The sequence below is a fragment of the Cyprinus carpio genome, chromosome A12, assembly GCF_018340385.1.
Source record: "Cyprinus carpio isolate SPL01 chromosome A12, ASM1834038v1, whole genome shotgun sequence".
Taxonomy (NCBI): domain Eukaryota; kingdom Metazoa; phylum Chordata; class Actinopteri; order Cypriniformes; family Cyprinidae; genus Cyprinus; species Cyprinus carpio.
Window position 1 is genome coordinate 15,403,703 of NC_056583.1, and position 20,678 is coordinate 15,424,380.

Genomic DNA, 20,678 nt, shown 5'->3' on the forward strand with positions numbered 1-20,678 from the left:
TGTGATGATAAACTTAATCTTTGTAAATAAATAATGTTAGTGAAATTAAAGAGAAGATGCTTTTGCTCCATCCCTAATCCTGGCAGTCTGAGACTTGTCAAAGTGCTCACTGTACATATTGTGCTTATAACACAATTCAGTTTATGGAGTTTAATGGTCTGTTGCCACATCTTGTTAAATGTATTTTGGTAAAGCCAGGGCATTGCTCCATCCTATAGGTGGCAGTGATGAGTGACGACACTATAGCAGCTGTGTGGTTTACAAGGCAGAGAGAGAAGTGCGGCTCGACGACGAGGGTGTTGTTGACATTTCCCGGGAACCCTATAAGAGTTTTAACAGTGCTATGGCAGTATTGTCGGTAGCTTCAAATGCATGTTTTCAGCCGGACAGTTGAAAAAACTGAACCGCCAGACTGCTGTGCACTTCGCTTGATTTTGTGGAAGTGGTTGTGAGTACACTTTCGGCTTTTCTGGTTTGGGACAAGAGCGCAGACGAGGTCACTGATCGCAACAACTCATTTTTCAGAACAGTTAGAATGTTTTCAGTTATTGCTACCATTTGCTGTTATTTAATGTATGTGGGTATTACGCTGATTAGCCTACAAGCAGGTTGCTTAAACTTTTTATATATTAATTCTTTTCAGTTTCTTTTTGCTTCAGAATAATATAAGTATTCTATATATATATTTTTTTTACTTTTTTTTTTTTTTTTTTGTATTTTTTAGTTTTGTGAGGGTTTGTCATTTGTCCACTGTAGTCCAGCATGTTTTTAGGGTTGTAATGAAAACAAATGGCAACAAGGAAAGCATATGTCCGTTCTAACAATTAATTTATAACGATATTTATTACGAACTTGTAAAATAACAAGCTATAATAAATTACTATCTCTCCTTGAAAATATTGCTGCTTGTATCTGTATCTGAACCTTAATGTCACCACAAACATACACAACCCCCAGCCACACATGCACATACACACGTCCTTTTTGTGTACGTGCAGTTTACTGCATGTCTATTTTGCTCCACAAAATATAGAGCGTGGAGATACAAATAAGTCTTAGAAGTATGCACAATATTATACATTTTTAGTAAAGTTTAAAGTTTTATTCTTGTAATATTTATATGCATAGAAAGATGTTCTTGTTAAAACAATCTTATATATATATATGAGCATATATGTGTGTGTGTGTGTATTTTTGATTGTTTGGGCAATCAAGGGGTTTGGGATTTCTAATACAGAAGAAGCAAACATTGCATACCTTCTCTTCACTCATTCAAAGTAAATAAATGTGTCTGGTTTAGGTTATCAGTATGACTCGCGACATCATTGTTGGAGATGAGCTGCCCGACTGGGTCGGGGCAAAAGAGTTTTATCAGAAGTATGATCCCAAAGAGGTGATTGGAAGGTGAGTATTTTTTGATTCAGCAAGTGTTTTGATGTGATTTATTGAGATGTGTTGTAACTGAACTGTCCCCTATGCAGAGGTGTGAGCAGTGTGGTGCGCAGATGTGTACACAAACACACCGGGCAGGAGTTTGCAGTGAAGATTATTGAGATCACTGTAGAGAAAATGACAGAACAGCAGTTAGAGGAGGTGAAGAGCTCCACGCTGAAGGAGATCCATGTGCTCAATGTGGTGAAGGGCCACCCGTCCATCAGTGAGTCTGAATTTTACTGCTAATGTTTGAACATCAGCTGAAACCTTTCTGAGTAGTAACTGACCTTATTTGTGCTCATTTTTCAGTTACACTTATTGATTCTTATGAGTCAACAACCTTCATATTTTTGGTATTTGACCTGTAAGTATATATATATTATGTTTTTTTGTTATACGCTACCTTTGAAAAGTTTGGGGTCAGTAAGATTGTTTTTTTGTTTTGTTTTTTGAAGGAAATTTATAATTTTATTCCGAAAGGATGCATTAAAAAATGGCAGTAAAGACAATTATAATCTTACAAAAGATTTGTATTTTAAATAAATGTTGATCTTTATTGTTTATTAATAAAAGAATCCTGAATTTGTTTTTTATCATGTTTTCTTCAAACATTTCAACATTGCTGATAATAATAAGAAATCTTACTTGAGCAGCAAATCAGAATATTAGAATGATTTTTGAAGGATCATGTGACACTGAAGACTGGAGTAATGGCTGCTGAAAATTCAGCTTTGCCAACATAGGAATAAATTACATTTTAAAATATATTAAAGTAGAAAACAGTTATTTTAAATTGTAATAATATTTAATATTTTTGACCAAATAACTGCAGCCTTGGTGAGCATAAGAGACTTCTTTTACTTTAACGTATCTTAGCGACCCCCAACCTTTTAACAGTACTGTATATGTTGTAATTTCGCACACAACTTTTTGTACAGCATGAGGAGAGGAGAGCTATTTGATTACTTGACTGAAAAAGTGACTCTAAGTGAAAAGGAAACCAGGTGAGTTTTCAGTTTATTCTCAGATCTTGCTTTAAGTTTCTATTATTAGCAAATTGTTTTCCTCATACCATTATTGGCTGCAAATATTTCCTGCAAATCTCTTCTCGCTTTTAGGAGTATTATGCGTGCTCTTCTGGAGGCTGTCCAGTATCTACACTCACTAAATATTGTACATCGTGACCTCAAACCTGAAAATATTTTGCTAGATGACCAGGGACACATTAAACTTTCTGACTTTGGCTTTTCAGTCCAGCTGGGGCCTAATGAAAAACTAAGAGGTGAAAAAAATCAACCCTGTCCTTTCACAGCTGCAAATCGAAACAGATTTTCAGAAGTGTTATTTAATTAAAAACATACATTGTTTGTACACTGGTCTTTTTCCAATTTCCCTTGTTAGAGTTGTGTGGAACACCAGGATATCTGGCACCAGAGATTCTGAAGTGCTCCATGGATGAGACACATGAGGGATATGGGAAAGAGGTTGACCTGTGAGTAAATAAGCTGAGTTTTGCTATAAAACCTTATTAAATCTTTCTTTGTGTCACATCGGTTCATCGTTCTGCATCATGTTTTCCCACAGGTGGGCTTGTGGTGTGATCATGTTCACGCTTCTTGCTGGGTCTCCACCATTCTGGCATCGTAAACAGCTGCTGATGCTGAGAATGATCATGGAAGGCCGCTACCAGTTTAGTTCTCCAGAGTGGGATGACCGGTCTGACACCATCAAAGACTTGGTCAGATTCTCTTAGCATTCTCTCAGCCTACAGCATATACAGGCTAACTGCTAATATTAAGAAATGTACCCATATGTGCATTAAACTCCCTTAGATCTCAAGGCTTTTAGTGGTGGAACCCACTCTTCGTCTCACGGCCGAGGAAGCTTTAGCTCATCCTTTCTTCCGTCAATACCAAAAGGAAGAAGTGCGGCTCTTTAGCCCCAGGAAGACATTTAAGGTGTGTGTGTGTGTGTGTGTGTGTGTTTAATTTATATACAACCGTTCAAAAGTTAGGGTTTGCGGATTCAGTGCAAGAATTTTTTTTTGTAGACAACAACAGTCATGAATTTATAATTCCAGCTATAATTAAAAACTGTTCTTTGCATTTTCAGGTCCTGATCTTGACTGTGTTAGTTTGTATACGAATGCAGTGCCGCTACTACCGAGCCAGACCATTAACAAAGGAGCTCCTAGCAAGAGACCCTTATTCCATCCGCGGTGTGCGCAAGCTGATCGATGGCTGTGCTTTCCGCATATATGGACACTGGGTCAAGAAAGGGGAGCAACAGAACCGAGCTGCTCTATTCCAGAATACAGCTAAAATCATTCTACTGGGCCTTGATGACCTTGAAAACTAAAGGTCATATTTTTGTTTCTGAAGTTATTCCTTGTCTGTCCATTTACAGTTTTATTGTTTTTGTCTGTTTGTTTTTTTTTTTTTTTTAAGTTAGGGACTAATAGCCTGCCTGTCCAAAAGGTGCACAAAACACAAATATTTATAGCGTGTCTTTTTTGTCTTTAAAAGAGGGATGGTGCTTTTTGATTTTAGCACCATGCCATGTGACCTCATTTTAACCACTCACTGTGGATTTTATGCTTTTAAAATGTAATTTTTATTACAAACATATTGGTGGTATCATCTGATATTGTGTATTATATGGACCAGCTTTACATGAAGAGATAAGTAAAATAAATAAAATAAATTAATTATCTGCTTCATAAACAATTCCAGGATATTGAAGACTTAACCATAAATGGACAGGGAACATTTAACAATGTGAAGTGTACTTTATGACTTTCAATACAAAGGATAACATACTTGAAACATAGCATTACAGTTGTGTAACCCTACTGAGAGTTGTTTTGAGTTGTTTTACCACTTGTTGCTTTTATCACAGTTGACTAAACATTATCCGTTCATCATGAAGGTACTGTACTAATTCTAAACAGGGACACATATATGAATAATATATATAATTACTGTATTTATTTTGTGTGTTTTTGCTTTTGAAATGAGTGGTTTCCAAAACTAAAGACATGGGATATATTTTCTTACTTCTTAACTTGAATGTTGGTCTCCAGTTTACTAATGGCATCTTTAAGCTGATCAGCACTGTCCTGGAGCCGTTGCTGTAGCTGAGAGGTCAAACGCATCACTTCATCCCTTACTTCCTTTTGAACTATGATCCTAAGCTCAGAATTTAGAGAAGACCCTTGTGGGAAAAAAACCCATAATATATACATAAACATACTTTTATTCTATTTGTTGTATGTAGTGAGTATTACCTATTAGAGCATGCAGTCTGGCATAAATAATATGTAATCACTGTTTTAAAAATCTGGTCCAATTATCTTTACAGGTTTTCTAAAGTACTCATATAAATTCAAAATAAAAAAAACACCAAACAATTATATTTTTTTTGCTTGATTGTCTTTGTGTTCTGTGTACAACAGCATTGACATTTTCTATTTTCATTATTTTATATAATATTAAATTCTCTCCCTGTTAGATGTTAAAAAAATATATAAAAAAACTAAATAATTTGAATTTTTCTTTTAGAATCATTTGTCAAACAGGAGTTGAAATGGCTGTTCTTATACATTGATTTGAACTAACAAATATGGATCTTTAGAGCTGTTGTCTTGCTAGTTTGTTTTTGGAGCGGACATATTTACTGTCATATTTGATAAACTGTAATATATATTAGTACCTTGTTTGAGACTCTCTGTCTCTGAGGTCTTCATTTCTAGTGCAGCACTTTGTTGAACTTCTCCATCCTTTTCTGTCTCCCTCTCAGTTTCCCTTTCACCATCTGCAACACTTTCTTTGAACAACAATTGACCGTACATGGTTTCAGTTCTCAGTTGTATGCTAAAAATATATTTTATTTAATCAGGTGTGCATTACTGTACCAGACTGGGAAGTTTCCTCTATATCTGTGTTCTCAGGTATTCCAATATATGACAAGGATATATCCAGCTGTACCTTTACCGTGCAAGAGAAAGAGAAATTTTCCTGTTAACATAAATTATAAGTTGATACTTAATTTGCACACATAGCCTCATACATACCTCTGGGGTAAAAATGTATTTGTATAAAAAAAAATAATGTCTCATATATGTGTTGATGAAATAGAACACAATATATTTCACTTGCTCCAAACTGAAAAGGTCAATACTGAAAGAAGGTCTCGGTGTTTAATTATTTTATAATTTAACACTAATTTTTGAAATATTATATAACATGATGGACTGTTTAAAACTAACAAATTGGGATGGAATGTTTAAAATAATTAATAAAGGTAAACCTTTCGATCTCTGGTATGGAATTGCTCTTCTCAATCTCTTCCATATCACTGTGTTTCAGATCTGTCCTAGAAAAGCAATCTTTTATGGATTATAAGAGTTTATGGATATTCGTGTCTGAATATGCTCAAACTGAACTGGATTTTGTTTGGGACCTAACGTTACCATAACAGCACCCTTGCTCTTGGAGGCTGGGGGACCTAAAAACCGATACAATATTCTTGAAATGACTATTTATTACTGATATCTAGATGTAATTTATAGCGTTTAACCTAATGTTCTCGAATGGCTTCATTTCTCCCCCTAGCAGTCTCTGAAAACGGAAAACGGCTCTATAAAATATTGATCTAAACCACATGTATGAGTTGCATCGTATCCTAGCAACTGATGTTTTTTTTTTTTTTTCTTCCGAAAAACCTCCACCAACCACTGATCAGCGCCACGAAAACTTCACACGAGGGTGCACGCTATGATTTTTTTTTTTCAATATTAAAGTAAACAATAAAAAATAGGAATAAGCTGAAATTATTGTCTTTATTACATGTGTTTTCTACGAATCAAGAAATAAACTCATTAAAAAAAAAAAACGTTGGAGAACTTTTATTTTCACCCTGCGATTTAGAGGAAGTGATGCAATGTATCAGACCAGCACTAAAGAGTTTAAAACCATACGTTATTTAAATCGATAACAACAAATGTCCAAAAAGGTATGCGTGCTACAAACAAAAACGTTTCATCATACGTGAGGGCCTGTCTATACACACTTTTATTTTGATAGACAATACTTTTTCCTGTAGTGTCAGTGTTCACATATTCTACGGTTCTTCCTGTTTCCCGGCCGGAGTGGAGGTTTGTTTGTGGTTGCAAAGAAAATCACTAACACAAACATATTTTAATACACATTTGTAACAGTGAGGTAGCGAAAACGTTGTCGTATTGCTTATGACATATAGTTATAACACACTGTAATTTATACTGTAAAAAAGGCCTATGTTTTGACGTTTGTAGCCCGCTTGCTAGGCTTTACCTAGCATCGAAGCTAACCCTTATTCAAAGCGCCATGGTTGCTTGAAATTAATGAACAAATAATATTTTACTCTAAAAAAGTGATAAGATTTTAATGACTGTTAAAGCGTCTTTATTGTTTGTTTCATTATAAAAAAGTGAATCAAATAAGTAAAAATGAGATCGCTTTCGTTAGCCAGCATTAAAATATCAGAAAATCTAAAATTCGTGAGTTCAGTGACAGTAAGTTGTTTCTGTGTAAATCATCTCATTATTGTTATCGTTCACCATTTAGTTTTGGGAGAACAGAGTAATATTTTGACTATGTCAAGCCAATTTTAGGCCACTTAGGTAGATATTATCTATGAAAAATCTCTTTACAGTGTATTGTTTGATAATATCAGTACTGATGACTGTCTTACTTAAAGTGATAGTGCATCCCCAAAATTATGTGTTCAATCATTTACTCACCCTCATGTTATTCATCCATATGACTTGCTTTTCTGTAGAGCACAAAAGGAAATGTTATGCAAAATGTTTGGAAGTGACAGTGTCAGCCATCATTTACTTTAAACTGCATGTTTATTTCCACACAATGAAACTGAATGATGATTGAGGCTGTCATTGTGCCATTTGCGTTCCACGAAAAAACATAAGCCATACAGGTTTGGAACAACATGAGGGAGAGTAAATGATGACAGTTTTATGCTATCTGTCTACATTTAATTTGTCTGTGATTAAGGTCTTAATGATATAATAATAATCGGTTTAAAGTTGAGTCTAACACTACGTGAATTTTGTAGGGAAGCATGTCTGGCACAGGGGGTGGGAAGCGCCCCTCAGGAGGGGATAGTCCCCCTGGCCCTCCTGAAAAAAAACTGAAGAAAGAGGAGAAGACTACCACTACGCTCATCGAGCCCATCCGCATTGGAGGAGTTTCTTCTACGGTTCGTTTAATGTTGCTATCATGACTTTACTATCACTTTTGATCAAATTATTGCATCCTTGCTAAATAAAAGTAACTTTTCAACGTTAGTATATATTTCAGTCACAACCTTGAAAACCTCTGTAGACAAGATTGACTTCTCCACATTGTCTGTTGAAGCTTCTGTAATTTTGCCCCAAATTGTCTTTTGCAGGAGGAAATGGACATGAAGGTTATTCAGTTCAAGAACAAGAAGCTCTGCGAACGCCTTGAACAAAGACAGGCTTTGGAGGATGAGTTGAGGGAGAAGATTGAGAAGCTGGAGAAGAGGCAGGCAACTGATGACACCACCCTGCTTATTGTCAACCGCTGCTGGACTCAGGTTCGCAACTATTCTATTGCTTTAGCACATAAAATGAGTAGCAAAACAGGCATATTTGAACACTCTGTTCTCACAGCTTGAGGAAAATATCCATGAACTGCTGCAATGTGTGGAGCCTAAGGATGCCCCGGCACCAGTCCAGACCCCTGCCACCCCTCCTGTTCCAGACGTCCCTGTTCCTGCTGCTGCCCCATCATCTGCTCCTGAACCTTCTGCTCCTTTGCCAGCTCCAATAGAAGGTGAGGATGGCCTCCCCCAGCCTCCACTTTCAGCTGAGGTGGTGGAAGAAGAAAAGCAACAACCAGTGCAAGAAAAGGAACAGACACAGGAGCAAGAGCAGCAACAGCAGCTTCCTGACTCTGAGAAGGAACCTATGGAGGATGGAATTCCCGGTAAACATGCAAGGAGTTAGACTCCAATACACTGTACATATATATCTACAAATATGTAAAATAAAGCATTTTTAGAATTGTACAAAAGGTTGTTACCATGGTTAAAAAATAAACTGTCAATCAAACAACAAAAGCATGTTGTAGATTGAGTACAACAGGGTTTTTATATCATGTTGATATTAATAGTTTATTTAGTTATCACATTAACCCTGTAAAGCCTACTGTTTCATATTAATATGCACATTTTCAAAACTTTATGAAAAAGCTGTTGTACTCAATCTACTGCATGCTTCTGTTGTCTGATTGATAATTGATTCTTTTTTAGCAAGTAAAAGGCATTTTGTACAATTCTAAAAATGTCCTCTTTCAGGTCATGGTAGATGTGTCTTTTTGCTGTGAAATTTGTACTAATTTTTATGAACCAAATGTTAGAATAACTTTTATATCGTTAGTAATATTTCAGGATGTATTCAGAATTCCATCTTATCTTTTTATGTCTCTAACAAATTGCATATTTTTGCTCAGGGTCTCTGAATAAAATTGAGGTGTCTTTTTTTTCTTCGAGTATAAATTCTTTATCCTCATATTATCATATTTTATAAGCCATAAAAAATTCTAATGTATCAAATCTGATACTCAAGAAACAACACTTGCAAATTATTTTTGATTTGAAGAAATGATTCGATTTTTCTGATTAGTATTTCACATTTCAGTCTTTACAGCAGGGGTCACCAAACTCAGTCCTAGAGGGCCGGTGTCCTGGAGAGTTTAGTTCCAACCCTAATCAAACACACCTGAACCAGCTAATCAAGGTCTTACTAGGTATACTTGAAACTTCCAGGCAGATGTGTTGATGCAAGTTGGAGCTAAACTCTCCAGGACACAGACCCTCCAGGACCAAAGGATCAAAATTGAAATATAAAACATTAATGCATCTTGTGTCTTTTAGCTGCTAGGCCATACAGAAACTGTTCATAGCAGCTTTTACAATTCACATTCATATTGTTTTTGGTCTATTTTTATTTTTTGTCCCTCCACCTCCACCACCTCTCAGCGAGAGTGCAAAGGCTTTCCTGGCCACTCTGGATAACAGCAGTGAGGAGGAGCTCACACTGCATCTACAGGACAGGATGCAGTTCAGCAAGGGTGCTGTGGCCTGCATGGTCTGCATATTTGACCGTCTGCATACCACCATTGATGAGCTGTGTGCCCGAGTGCAGTCAGCTGGTAAAATAAGAATTAATTTTGTGTGATTCTCAAAGCACAAACTGTTTATTATAGAAAAAAAAGCATCTCTAAAAGTTTTAGTTTGATCACCGTCTAAACAAACACTACACTAAACTTTTGCTCTTTGTTCTTATCAGTTTGTGACGATGACAGTCAGCGAGAGATTATTGCAACAAATCGCACACTTCTAGAGGAACATATTCGACTGCAAGATCTTGCTTACTCCCTTCAAGGGAAACACCACAAAATGTCATTGGAGGTATCTGTTTACCTAGTTTTGTTTGACCTTATTCTATTTATATTTATTAAATGTTAATGCTACCGTTCAAAAGTTTGGGATCAGTGTTTTAATGTGTTCACATTCAATTGATTAAAAGTAAAGGCTGTGTTACAGTAACATTCCATTTTTTGTTTTAACATTCTATTAATCAAAGACTCCTGACTCTCTTCTGGGTCTGTTGTGAGTGCGTTCACAATAACGCAGTGACGCCGCTGACGTACGACGCTGCTGACGTGTTTTCTTGTGTGCCCAATAACAAAGATAACATGTCAGCAGCGTCGTATGTCAGCGGCGTCACTGTAGTGTTGTGAACGCACTCACAACAGACCCGGAAGAGAAGACAATGCTGAATAAATAAAGTTTTTGTTATTTTTGGACCAAAATGTATTTTCGATGCTTCAGTAAATTCTAACGGACCCTCTGATGTCACATGGAGTACTTTGATGATGTTTTTATTACCTTTCTGGACATGGACAGTATACCGTACATACATTTTCAGTGGAGGGTCAGAAAGCTCTTGGACTAAATCTAAAATATCTTAAACTGTGTTCCAAAGATTAACGGAGGTCTTAAGGGTTTGGAACGACATGAGGGTGAGTCATTAATGACATAATTTTCATTTTTGGGTGAACTAACCCTTTAAAATAAAAAAAAATAAAAATAAATCTTACCAACCCCAAACTTTTGAACGGAAGTGTATATAAAAACCCTTTTTTAAGTATTAGTATAAAACTCCCTATCCCAGTTTTAAAGATGTGTGTCTGTGCTTCCACAGTATAATGAATTGATTGACAAAGTTACAAGTTCAGAGACTAAAGTGTCTGAGATGGAAACAGCTGTGGAGGATCTGCAGTGGGACATTGAAAAACTTCGTAAGAGAGAGCAGAAGCTGAATAAACACCTAGCGGAAGCTCTGGAGCAGGTCAGCTTTTCCATCGACTCAGAAATAAAACGTATATTTTCAGTTTCTATGCAATGTATTTCTTTTGCAGTTCATTGCATGTGTTGTTTGCATGCCTATCAGTATTTCCTTTGAGAAAGGAAACTGTACTGCAGGATTTTATACAGTCAAATATTTACAGTAGACACAGTGAACCAGAGAAACATACAGGCAAAATATGTAATTTGATACAATATTATAATGCTGTGATGTTAATCTGTTTGTGGTTCGAATATGGGGAGTATTAATACAAATGTATTTTTTTATGTATTATGTTTTGTTGATTTCTTGAACATGTATTCATTTTTTAGTTTTTTTTTTATTCCAAATCAGCTTAATACCGGTTACCATGCCACTGGCAGTTCAGGTGGATTACCAGGAGGTCAAATCACACTAAGTATACAGAAGGTAAAGTGTGAAATTTTAGTATTATTTCTATACTACTATAGTATTTATTAATATTTTGAATTTGCTTTTTTTTCATGTTTCTTTTAAAGTAATTTTATGTGCTATTTGTCATTTTTGTTAGTTTTTAGTTTGAACTATTTAGCTTTCATTTAATTTTAAGTTTTAGTAATTGTAGTACTTAAACTTATTTAAATTAGTTGCCAAGGCAATATTTTTAATTTCCAATTAATATTTTAAAGTACCTCAAAAATGGTTACCTAAAACTACTATATGTAGTTATACAAAAATATTTGTTTATTCCAATGATGTAGACCTGATTCCAGTCTGTCATTGTACATCAGATTGTCTAATAAGTATTTCTCTACTCTCAGTTTGAGTCTCTGAATGCCGAACTGGAGCAGAACCAAGAACTTGCCAACAGCCGCATGGCAGAACTTGAGAAACTCCAGCAAGAGCTACAGGAAGCTGTTCGGGAGAGCGAGAAATTAAAGGTGGTAGAGTTTACTGAGAATACAACATCATCTCAAACTTCCCAGTAATGACCCCATTGCATTATTTGATGAGAATAGTTTTCTTTCATGTCTCAACGTATTTCCTGTTGAAGCAGGAAGCTGGGTGAGGGCATATCAAAGGGATTTTATTTTTCATGATGCATTACTGACCTCTGTATCTCTGTAGATGGATCTGAGGAATATACCAGAGGATGTGTTGAAGGAGACGCCAGAGTACAAGTGCCTCCAATCACAGTTCTCTCTGCTGTACAATGAGTCTCTGAGTGTGAAGACCCAGCTGGATGAAGCCAGAGCGCTGCTGCTTACAGCCAAAAACGCTCACCTGCGGCAGATAGAGCACATGGAAGTAAGAGAGATGACAGAACAGAAATGATTGCTTATAGTTCTGAGTATGTTTTTTCTGAATGTTTGAATGTCATTCTCTCTGTTTGTAGAGTGATGAGTTGTCGCTTCAGAAAAAGCTACGCACTGAGGTCATCCAGCTAGAGGACACGCTGGCCCAGGTGCGCAAGGAATATGAAATGCTACGGATCGAGTTTGAACAGAATCTTGCAGCCAATGAGCAAGCAGGTAGCATCAATCATACAAGTGATTTTATTTTATCCATTTTGGTTGACATGCCTTAAGGGTTAGGTGGGATTCCTTAGTGGTGAATTTCCCAAGGCCCATTTGTTTTACAGTCACCATGGCTGCAGCAGTCTGTGGGGGTGGTGTATCCTGTCATCACTTCTCCTCTTCATTGTTTTGGCTGGGGTTTACGTTTTACTAAGCATCGTAAACCAAGACGTTTGAATGACTATAAGGATCACTATCTCTCTCTTGGTTTTTTTTCTTTAAATATTTCCTCTCTCATTCACTTCAGGCCCAATAAACAGAGAAATGAGACATTTAATCAGCAGTCTTCAAAACCATAATCATCAGCTGAAAGGTGATGTGCAGAGATATAAGAGGAAACTTCGTGAGACACAGATGGAAATAAACAAGGTATTGCTCATGCTGGTCTCATTTGACAGTTTTTTTGATATCCCACGATAACAGAAATTTAAGATGGAAACATTCAATCACAGTGGTTCATATATATATATATATATACACACACACACACACACGTTTATGAAACAATATATAGCTTGTTTTAAAACAACAAAAGCAATCATTTTTTAAATTGTTGTTAAACAAAAAGAAAAAAAAAAAAACTTCTCCAAAACATTGTACTAGCTAATCTTCCATTAACTACACATCTGTTATTGCATACGTGGGCTGTTAGTGTCATGATTAAATTTTAACTAAATCTTGTTCTCTGTGTAATGCCACTCCTGTGTTTTTTCAGTTGAAGTGCCAGAGTGGAGATGCAGGTGCACTGATGTTGGAAGAAAGCGTCGGTGACGGAGGACTGGAAGTTAAGAAAGAGGAAGATGAGGACCAGGAGGAGGAGGAAGAGAGAAGGAGAGAGCTGGAAAGGCAACGGGCACGGGAGAGAGAGAGGGAGGCAGAGAGAGAGAGGGAGCGAGAGAGAGAGCGGGAGAGACAGCGGAGTGAGGAGCTGAAAAGGAAGGATTCTGACACACTGAAGATGCTTAGAGGAGAGCTCAAGTATGTTTCATCTTTCAGCCTACGTCATGATCCTCAGTGCTACTTAACTTCCTATAATAATGTCTGCTCTTTTATCAATCATGCTGAATCTAAATGGATCATAATTGATTTGAGTTGACCCCAAAAATATTTGGACACTAAGTTCTGCTTAAAAAAATCACTGCATTGCATAAACTATCAAAGCAGGTGACATTTATTTTAATTAAAGTGTGTGTATACAGTCTTCATTTCAGGCTGCAAAGCAACAAAATGTGATATTTTTTTTTTTTTTTAAAGGTGGTGATTATTTTCACTGTATACACACACACACTAAATATAAACCTGAAGATGCAAAGCACTATCTGTGTTGTATTTTAATGTTCTCTATTTTGGGAAACTGTAATATCACATCATATTGTATAGCATTTAAGGAACTTCACATCTGATTCACCTCTCCTACACATCATTTGCATCATGTCAACAGAAAAGCTCAGGAATCTCAGAAGGAAATGAAACTACTGCTAGACATGTACAAATCAGCCCCAAAGGAGCAGCGAGATAAAGTGCAACTTATGGCCGCCGAAAAGAAGTCCAAAGCAGAAGTATGTGAACCCACTAAGATTTGCCGTGTTTCTGTGTGGCGAAAAAATTAACATGCAATTCACTCGGGGTGGTCCTTGTCTTAATGCTAACATCAACATTGTTTGGAAGTGGAAGAGTTGAGGCAGCGAGTGCGGGAACTGGAGGAGAGGGAAAGAAAGGAAAGCAAAAAGCTGGCAGATGAAGATGCTCTCCGCAAGATCCGTGTGGCAGAGGAGACGATCGAACACTTGCAGAAAAAATTGGCTGCTACTAAACAGGTGTCTAGTTGAACAAACTTATTGTCAACATTTGTGTTAGAATCAATTTAGATCAATAGCCTCTGTAGGAGATTAACTGATAGTTAAAAGCAGATGAACTGATAATGCCCATGTGGACCTTTCAGGAGGAAGAGGCCCTGCTGAGTGAAATGGATGTGACGGGACAGGCATTTGAAGACATGCAGGAGCAGAACAGCAGACTCATGCAACAGCTCAGAGAGAAAGATGATGCCAACTTCAAACTTATGAGTGAAAGAATCAAATCCAACCAGATTTACAAGCTTCTGCGGGAGGAGAAAGAGGAATTGGCAGACCAAGTGCTAACTTTCAAAACCCAGGTACGCAAAAAAAAAAAAAAAAAAAAATCTACTAGTCGGTAGGTTTTATAGCAAGTGAGCTGACTCTGGCTACACCTGAAAGCTTATGCTTACTTCTTGCCCAATCAGACAGTGACTTTGCAGGCAGCGTTTGTGCACAAAGGTATCTCCCAAAACTGATTGAGGACAGGCTTCTACGGCAGCCTAACGGTCTAATGATCTGCAACAAAATAGAGAAAACTTTGGTCATAACTGCTATAATACTAATTTCCTTCTAGATATGAAAACAAAATTTAAAAACATCAACTGTCATGGAATTGAATACACGATGGTGGGATATCATAGGCAGCAGTGTATACATCTACGCTGCCTTCAAAAATCATTCAGATGATGGTATCTCAGTAGACAGGAAATGACAAGATCATAGGGGTCTCAATTTTTTCCCCATTATTTTTAACATAACACGCCATCTTTACTCAAATATTTATAGCATATAAATACACAAAATTAACCTTCAAAAATATGCTTACAAATGAAAACCAACAGAAATCAGATAAAAGTCTGCTAATTGATCACATTTAATGTACCGCCACTAAAAATAGTTCAAATTTGAAAAAAAAATCTAGATAAACTATTTGACTAATTGGTTAATAGACAAAGCTAAAATTAATGGACCTTTTAATTTTTAGGCATAAAATCTGCACATAATAATGTTTTACAACTTCTGTTTTAAAAAAAAAATACTGATGTGGTTGTCATCTGCTCTTTAACTCTCTCCCAGGTGGATGCTCAGCTGCTGGTAGTGCAGAAACTAGAAGAAAAAGAGGGTGTCCTGCAGAGCACACTGGCCACACTGGAGAAGGAGCTGGCACTGCGCACTCAAGCCCTGGAGCTCAACAAGCGCAAGGTAAAACCGGATCACAGACGCCCACCTCTGTTCTCATGTCCATGACAACCATGACTCAGCTTAGCCAACCGTTAGCATACATTTCCAGATGTGTGTTTAATGCTTGTCTTTTTGCATGATGGCTCAGGCAGTGGAGGCGGCCCAGTTGGCCGAGGACCTTAAAGTACAGCTGGAACACACTCAGACCAAGTTGAGGGAAATCCAAGCCTCAGTACTAGACAACCGCACTGCCCGTGAGAGAGAGAGCGTCAACCTCAAGAAAGCCCAGGTGCATGGGCACATATGTTGTAGAAAAGTTTTTGGATACAAATAAGTGAGAGCGATGTGTGTGAAACTCTTCTACTGTGCTGTTCTTTTCAGGAAGACTTGTCCCGACTGCGGCGTAAGCTGGAGAAACAGAAGAAAGTTGAAGTGTACACAGATGCTGATGAGATTCTGCAAGAAGAAATTAATCAGTATAAGGTCAGTCAAAATTTCAGACTTTTTTTTTTAGATTGGGGACATGAGTACTCTTATTCAGCAAATGGATTTAATTGATCGGCAGTGACCGTAAGACAGTATAATGTTTACAGTTTTTCTCAGTCGCTTTGGTACATTTCCCGAATCATCCTTGACATTTGCCAAACAGTAAGTGCATTTCTCAAAACAACTCGTACAAATAGCAAAACACCATGGATTACCTGCAAAAGCCAGTCTCTTACTCAAAATCCTTAGTTCATCTCTCAAAAATAAATATCTGTGTCAATGAACATGTCAGTGCCATCAGAATGACAAGTCCTTGTGTCACTGTGTATGGATAAGACAGTCAAATTGCTTAGTCATGTTGTCAATATAACAGTATACTCTGGAGGGATGTTCTAATGTAAACTATGGCAAACATTTTGGATGACAGTTACTGTATTGAACATTATGCCATATGCTTATGTATGCCATATATCCATTTCAAAAGTACAAATTTACACATTACTGTATGTGGGATATTGATTGAAAGAGACTGGATAGAATTCCTAGTTACACTTTTACTAGTGGTCTGACCAAAAAAAAAACAAACAAACAAAAAAAACCTTTACAATGTCATTGTTTTATAGAGAAGGAAAAATAAATATGGGCACAAAGATGAAAATAAAAAGATAAGTCCACTGTGTAACTCTTGTGTCTGTCTATACAGTATATGCTTTCCAACTGAAGAGTCATGAGATGAACCTTTGAGCTATTTCAGAGAAATGGTTTATCATTGGCTTATCTACATTCTCTTCATTAGTCAAGATTCACTTGCACAATTCATGCCAAATGTACAAAAAGTCTAATAATAATGTGTAAAATAAAATGTGCTTGGCAGTTTATGACAACTAGATGAACCTTTTTGCATTCAGTGACTTATATGATGAACTAACGACTAGATGAGGGGTAAGACTATTGCACAGAAAACTATATAATACATTTTGAGTAACATGACATTAGCAACTGATAATGTAGGAAACCGCAGATAAATGTGCATAATCAACTGCATGAATGTACAAAAGCAATCGCAACTTGTTCAAAAGAATGAGAAACTGGTTTTATGACGTGTATAAATGACTAGAGGATGTGGAGGTTGTACAAGTAGTTTTGAGAATTTCATTTCTGATTTGAGAAATGCTCCAAAGTGACTGAGAAAAACTGTAACAAGATTTCTATTTCAAGTAAATTAACTTTATAGTAATCTAAGAGTCTTGAATAAAAAGGTGTCCCCAAGAATATTAAGCAGCAAATAACATTTTTAAATGTATTCAAATAGAAAACAGTTATTTAAATTGTAATAATATTTCACAGTATGTTTTTGCTCTATATTTTACTCTATATTTGATCAAATAAATGCAGTCTTCAGAACATTTTGAACAATTTCACAATAATAATGAAGTCATCAAAGTTATGAAAACAAAAATGGAAGTGTGGGAAACATTTTGTGACCAAACTAGGTTAAACGGTCATATAATTTTAGCTTCTTCAAAGTAGCCACACTTTGCGTAGATTACACACTGTGGCTATTCTTCCAGCCAACATCTTGAGGAATCCGACTGGGATGGGTTTTTTTTCCCCATGTGTGCTGGCCGCTAGCTGTCTGCTTTTCCTGTACTATTTGGTCCAACTCATCCTTTTAAAACAATATTTTTTTATAAGCACAATTAATGTGTTTATGAAATGAATTTCACGCATTAAATGACTTGTAGATTAGCTTAATACTGTATTATTAGTGGCTGACCTGACTGTTGTCTCCTTTCTAGGCTAAATTACGTTGTCCCTGTTGTAATACCCGAGATAAGGAGACTGTCCTCACCAAGTGTTTCCACGTCTTCTGCTATGAATGCTTGAAGACTCGCTACGACACTCGCCAGAGGAAGTGCCCCAAATGCAATGCTGCATTCGGAGCAAACGACTTCCACCGCATCTACATCACCTAATTTAGTGTGCACTTTTTGATGGACTCAAAAAAGTAGATGAGAAAGAAGGGATGAAAGTGGTCTTGAAGCACAAGATTACCATAATATGGTATTTTAAAATGCTCTGAAGAGCCACTTTCACTCCCATCTGTTATAGGTGGTGCTAGTGACCAAACAGACAGTGACAGAATGGAAATAGTTGTGAAGTATTCATGGTCTGCAGCATGCAAGCAGTGCTTCATTGCAGAGGAATCCATTGAGTTTTGTCTCTTACTTTTTATGTTTTCTTTAAAGTACTGCGAATAATTTTTTATTTTTTATTTTAAACCTGCATTTTGTTGAATGACCATGAAAAAAAAAGAAAACTATCTGTATATGCTCAGATTTCAATATATCATAAATGTCATAACTCATGAGTGACATTTGAGTGACATTTAAAGTTAAAAGAAACTGTTTTGTTTGGACAATTATGGCCTTATCCGTTTGAGTCATACAGTAACTATATCTAGTAATGTAGTTAGTCAGTCAGTTTCCATGGTGACACTCTGTTATTGAACCCCCAGAAAGAACAGATGTGATGGGTACTGGGTGGAAAGAGGAGATCTGCACAATTAGAAGCATAGATGGTGGTGCAGTGATCTTAAAGACAAAACCGAAATCAATTTTAGAGACCAAGAAATGTTCATGAACAAAATTTCTCAGTAGGTACCATATACTCAACCATACAGTGTCCATACCAGATATAGCATCAACGTATGTCAATAACTGTTGCACAGTTTCACAAAAAATAAAAACTGGATAAAATTATGTGTGAACTCAGCTCTTTGCTTTGATGTCATCCTAGACAAAACATTACAGACATTACACCATATGTTTTATGCAAGTGTTATGTTTAGATTTTGCATTGAAGATTGACTGGCTAGATGAATTTGGCTTTTCATTTTAATTGTGATGTTATTGTTGTACTTGGTGCAAAAGGATGAATTGAAACTGGACTTTACAAATGAAATATAACAGTCCATATGTTGTCTGCCAGTTCAATCCTATTTACAGGTGTCTTTAGATGGTTTAGATAGATATGCATAGTTGCATACTATTAGAAGAGGATCATAGGGGAAGCAATCTTGGGGAGAAAATAAAACCTACCACGCGTTTTTATTTTATTTTTTTACTTGCAAATGTTTGCCCGGAATATATATGTAAATGTTTTTCATTATATTGCGCAATTGACCCAATGTTATTCCCCGCACCCCTTGTTTTTGCAGTGCTGATCGTATTAATAATTGTTGTACTGCTTTTCCTCTCAGTCTGTGTTGTGTGTCTGCCAAACACTGAACTTGTTGTTTGGTCCCTTGGACCAGAGACAGTGAATTACGTAGTTGGGTGTGGTGACTTTAATGTGCCTATTTTGCTCAAACATACTTTGTGCGCGGAGACTGGGGTCTCCAGCTCTTACAAAAAGTACTTATTTTCGCAAATTTACTTGGTGTAAACGTTTATTCATTTAAGTTGTTATCTTGATAGGTCTGACATCAAATATTTACGTCATCAATATTATAAAGGCGGATATTTCCTATTACTAGTGAATTGGCGTCTTTTTCACGTAAATGTAGAACTTGAAAGTAAAACTGAAACTCTTGTCTGCGAACAAGCGCTGTTTGTGCGTTTACCATCATTGACGGTTTCCCACTCGTGCTGCTGTGAATACAGAGATACTAGGGCAGTGTTTCAAATCCTAGCGAGTTGCCTGCTTAGACATCCGCTTCCTCTTTACGAGTTCGGGTCTTTAACAATTACAATAACCGTACTTTTGAGGAAGAATATTTTGAAAATCTGTCTCCAAATGTAACATTCATTCAGATTAATTCTGTAACAAGACGTAATGAATCATAAATGTTTTGATTCACGAAGAGAACCGTTTAAGTTGCATGAAAAAGTCAGTCACTTTTTGTCCTTGACTCACTAAAAAGAATCGGCAATGTGTCATTAGTTCAGCAACCGGACGCAGTGTGACTCACTTGAAACGGCTTGCTAAAATTTCGGAGTACCAGTCCAGCAGGGATTACCAGAGTCAAGCTGTATTTGATTTTACAAAAAAAGAACAGGTAGAAGAGTGTCTTAGTTCAGGAACTGGTAGCAACTTATGCTCAATATTCGCATTGCATGTGAACAATAATAAGACCCATTAATAAGATACAATGAGAAACGCTTTTAAAAACTGAACGTTCGGAGAACATTCAGAAATAACGTTTCATGACTTAAAGGGAACGTTAGTAAAACGTTCTTAGAACATATTTTGTTTGCTGGGAAATTCTTGATTCTTCTTAATTGTAAGTCTCGCGGATGCCCTGAACGCTGTCTACATAGACAACCCACAAGCTTTTGAGATACGGTCACAAAATCTCAGTACAGTACATAGGAAATGACTCATAGAGGAGTTGAACCCAACGCGTGGGTGTGGGCGCTATTAAAACAAGACTGAAAGTTTGGGGTTGGTCATTCACACGCGCTGCTTTTGCTATGCTTGAAACCCATTTGTGGCTTTTAATCTTTTGAAATCGCTGTGGGATTTCAATATATATAAAGCTCAATGGATACCGGTGCTATGTTGCGTTGCCTCTATTGGATTACTCTATTGATCGCCCCGCTTATTCATGGAATAAACGCGGATAAAAGTAAGAACATTCACATTTACTTGCTTAATATTCCCATGTTATAGCATAGAGCGTATGTGTGACATTTGTTATGTATTTTTCTGCTGGTGAGTAAAGTCCCAACCTTTATGTCTCAT

General features: G+C 36.7%; 2 protein-coding genes and 1 long non-coding RNA gene across 4 annotated transcripts; 2 read left to right on the forward strand and 1 right to left on the reverse strand.

Annotated features, from left to right (window-relative positions):
- Positions 1-226: 226 nt before the first annotated feature.
- Positions 227-4,846, forward strand: LOC109069379 (phosphorylase b kinase gamma catalytic chain, liver/testis isoform-like). Its single transcript, XM_042767795.1, has 10 exons — positions 227-448; positions 1,301-1,404; positions 1,482-1,657; positions 1,744-1,798; positions 2,373-2,438; positions 2,553-2,716; positions 2,836-2,926; positions 3,019-3,172; positions 3,267-3,392; positions 3,547-4,846. Exons 2-10 carry the CDS (start codon positions 1,310-1,312, stop codon positions 3,790-3,792), a joined length of 1,173 nt encoding a protein of 390 aa, XP_042623729.1. The 5' UTR covers positions 227-448; positions 1,301-1,309; the 3' UTR covers positions 3,793-4,846.
- A 327-nt stretch (positions 4,847-5,173) lies between these two features.
- On the reverse strand, positions 5,174-6,144 carry LOC109069390. Of its 2 annotated transcripts, XR_002014214.2 has the most exons (4): positions 5,906-6,144; positions 5,743-5,808; positions 5,348-5,420; positions 5,174-5,255 (listed from the first exon to the last, which is right to left on the reverse strand). It is a non-coding gene; the product is annotated as an uncharacterized LOC109069390 (long non-coding RNA). The 2 variants fall into 2 exon arrangements; XR_006161364.1 differs by having other exon boundaries at positions 5,743-6,144.
- A 276-nt stretch (positions 6,145-6,420) lies between these two features.
- On the forward strand, positions 6,421-18,694 carry LOC109069380 (E3 ubiquitin-protein ligase BRE1B-like). The gene is made up of 20 exons (XM_042767798.1): positions 6,421-6,447; positions 7,549-7,692; positions 7,885-8,052; positions 8,129-8,444; positions 9,474-9,671; positions 9,809-9,930; positions 10,727-10,873; positions 11,225-11,299; positions 11,671-11,790; positions 11,978-12,157; positions 12,246-12,381; positions 12,674-12,795; positions 13,142-13,404; positions 13,868-13,985; positions 14,094-14,243; positions 14,369-14,581; positions 15,342-15,467; positions 15,595-15,735; positions 15,828-15,929; positions 17,732-18,694. Exons 1-20 carry the CDS (start codon positions 6,436-6,438, stop codon positions 17,906-17,908), a joined length of 3,030 nt encoding a protein of 1,009 aa, XP_042623732.1. The 5' UTR covers positions 6,421-6,435; the 3' UTR covers positions 17,909-18,694.
- Positions 18,695-20,678: the final 1,984 nt, after the last annotated feature.

Coding starts and splice junctions, on each gene's coding strand:
- LOC109069379 (XM_042767795.1), top strand. CDS start 1,310: ATGACTCGCGACATCATTGTTGGAGATGAGCTGCCCGACTGGGTCGGG. Junction 2,439..2,552: donor CTAAGTGAAAAGGAAACCAG/GTGAGTTTTCAG, acceptor TCTCGCTTTTAG/GAGTATTATGCGTGCTCTTC. Junction 2,717..2,835: donor GCCTAATGAAAAACTAAGAG/GTGAAAAAAATC, acceptor TTCCCTTGTTAG/AGTTGTGTGGAACACCAGGA.
- LOC109069380 (XM_042767798.1), top strand. Junction 8,053..8,128: donor TCAACCGCTGCTGGACTCAG/GTTCGCAACTAT, acceptor CTGTTCTCACAG/CTTGAGGAAAATATCCATGA. Junction 14,244..14,368: donor AATTGGCTGCTACTAAACAG/GTGTCTAGTTGA, acceptor TGGACCTTTCAG/GAGGAAGAGGCCCTGCTGAG.